This window comes from Geospiza fortis, unplaced genomic scaffold, assembly GCF_000277835.1.
Source record: "Geospiza fortis unplaced genomic scaffold, GeoFor_1.0 scaffold241, whole genome shotgun sequence".
Taxonomy (NCBI): domain Eukaryota; kingdom Metazoa; phylum Chordata; class Aves; order Passeriformes; family Thraupidae; genus Geospiza; species Geospiza fortis.
This window is the reverse complement of record NW_005054491.1, coordinates 1,216,079-1,218,534: the sequence shown is the minus strand read 5'-3', so window position 1 is coordinate 1,218,534 and position 2,456 is coordinate 1,216,079. Positions and strand designations below refer to the sequence as shown.

At 64.9% G+C, this 2,456-nt stretch overlaps 1 protein-coding gene across 1 annotated transcript in view; it reads left to right on the top strand.

The window, feature by feature from the left end:
- Nucleotides 1–2,456, top strand: part of JAK3 (Janus kinase 3) — a gene marked incomplete at its 5' end in the record, with an annotated part of 11,221 nt that continues 8,765 nt past the window's right edge. Inside the window, 4 exons of the mRNA XM_031063280.1 lie at nucleotides 1–157; nucleotides 649–772; nucleotides 858–969; nucleotides 1,463–1,591. Coding sequence (XP_030919140.1) covers nucleotides 1–157; nucleotides 649–772; nucleotides 858–969; nucleotides 1,463–1,591 — 522 coding nt within the window. The remainder of the gene's footprint in view (nucleotides 158–648; nucleotides 773–857; nucleotides 970–1,462; nucleotides 1,592–2,456) is intronic.

Here is a 2,456-nt window from a genome sequence, read left to right as displayed (position 1 = left end):
GGCGTCTCGTCGGCCGAGAGCGGCCCCCTGCAGGTGTTCCTGTCCCACCGGGCCCCCGCCCCGCACCGGGCCCCGGGCAGCGCCGCAGGCAAGCTCAGCTTCACCTTCGGCGAGTACACGGCCGAGGAGCTCTGCGTGCGCGCTGCCAAAGCCTGCGGTGAGCGCCGGGCCCGGGGAACCCGCGGGGATGGGGGTCTGGGATGTGGGAATGGGGACAGGAATGGGAGAATGGGGTCCTGGATGGGAGAATGGGGTCCTGGATGGGAGAATGGGGTTCTGTTTGTGGGTACAGGGTCCTGGATGTGGGGATGGGGTCCTGGGTGTGGGTATGGGGTCCTGGGTGTGGGTACAGGGTCTGGGGTGTGGGAATGGGATCCTATGCTTGTCCTCAACAGAGAATTCTGGCTGTGGACTCTGGATCCCAGAAGTGGGGTTTGGGTCCTGCCTGTGGGGTGTTTGGGTCCTGCCTGTGGGGTTTTTAGGTCCTGGCTGTGGGTTTGGGGTCCAGTTGTGAGCTCAGGATCCCGGTGATGGGCTCAGCATCCCGAGCACATCCTTGCCATGGGATCCTGGCTGTGGCTGTGGAGTCTCACCCCGAGCTGAGCCCCAGGCCACGGGCTCGGGTGCCAGCCCCCTGTGTGTCCCCAGGCGTGCTGCCCGTGTGCCACCCGCTCTTCGCCCTGGCCACAGAGGACCTGAGCTGCTGGTTCCCCCCCAACCATGTGTTCACCGTGGACGAGTCCTGCAGCCAGGTCGTGGTGTACAGGATCAGGTGCAGCTCTCGACCTTCCCTGACATCCCTGGGGTTGTGCTCTCTGGGGGATGCAGTGCTGAGACCCCTCCTCTGTCCTCACCAGGTTCTTCTTCCCCAACTGGTGCGGACTGGGACAGTCCCACCGCTTCCAGCTGCTGAACGGCAGGGCCAGCCCCGTCCTGGATTATCCCGTCATTGATTACCTGTTTGCCCAGGTGAGCGCTGCCAGCCTGGCTCCTCCTCCTCGTTGTCTCCTCCTCCTCCTCTTCCTCCTCCCCCTCATCCCCCAGGCTCTCTCTGTCACCTGTGGGGACCAGGATGATGCCATGGGTGTTTTTGGGGTGTTCTGACCCCTCTTCTCCTCCTTCTCCTCCTCCTCCTCATCCCCCAGGCTCTCTCTACTGCCTGTGGAGACCGGGATGGTGCCGAGGGTGTTTTTGGGGGTGTTCTGACCACTCTCTTCCTCCTCCTTCTTCTCCTCCTCCTTCTCCTCCTCCTCCTTCTCCTCCTCCTCCTCTTCCCTGGCTCACCTGGAGCTGCTCGTGGCCACCCCCTCTGTCCCCTGAGGGGGACATGCCCTGGGGACAGGGAAGCCGAGCCTGGGCAGGATGTGACTCCCGGGGGCTCTGGGACCCGAGGGTGACACTGGCACAGCTGGGGGGGTCTCAGGAGATGGGAGAGCCCCCCCCAGCCTCGTGCCCTGCCCAGTCCCGCAGTGATTTCATCGGGGGCCGCATGGCCGTGGGGCTGAGCCTGCCCACGCAGGAGCAGTGCCTGAGCCTGGCCGTGCTGGACATGCTGCGCATCGCCAAGGAGCAGCGGCAGAGCCCCACGCAGGTCTGCAGCCACGTCAGGTGAGACAGGGACAGCGGCACTCACGGGACAGTGTGACACCCCCGGGGACAGCCTGGAATGGTCAGGGACAGTCTGAATCCCATAGGGACAGTGTGACACCCATGGGGACAGCCCAGCATGTCTGGGGACAACCTGAATCCCACAGGGACAGTGTGGCACCCACAGGACAGTGTGACACCCATGGGGACAGCCCGGCATGGCTGGGGACAGCCTGAAACCCATGGGGACAGTGTGACACCCCCGGGGACAGCCTGGAATGGTCAGGGACAGTCTGAATCCCATAGGGACAGTGTGACACCCATGGGGACAGCCCGGCATGGCTGGGGACAGCCTGAAACCCATGGGGACAGTGTGACACCCCTGGGGACAGCCCAGCACCACCGGGGACAGCCAGAAACCCATGGGGACAGTGTGATGCCCCTGGGTACAGCCTGAAAACCATGGGGACAGTGTAACACCCCCAGGGACACCTCGACACCCCTGGGGACACCCTGACACCCCTGGGGACAGCCTGAAACCCAGGGGGACAGTGTAACAGCCCCTAGGACACCCCAACACTGCCAGGGACAGCCTGAAACCCATGGGGACAGTGTGACACCCCCGGGGACACCCCAACACCCCCAGGGACAGTGTGACACCCCCCAGGGACACCTCAGCACCCCCCAGGACACCCCAACACTGCCAGGGACAGCCTGAATCCCATGGGGACAGTGTGACAGCCCCAGGGGCACCCCGATACCCCTGGGGACAGTGTGACATCCCCGGGGACAGTGTGACACCCCCAGGGACACCCCAACACCCCTGGGGACAGTGTGGCACCCCCGGGCACACGCCGCTCCGCTCCCCA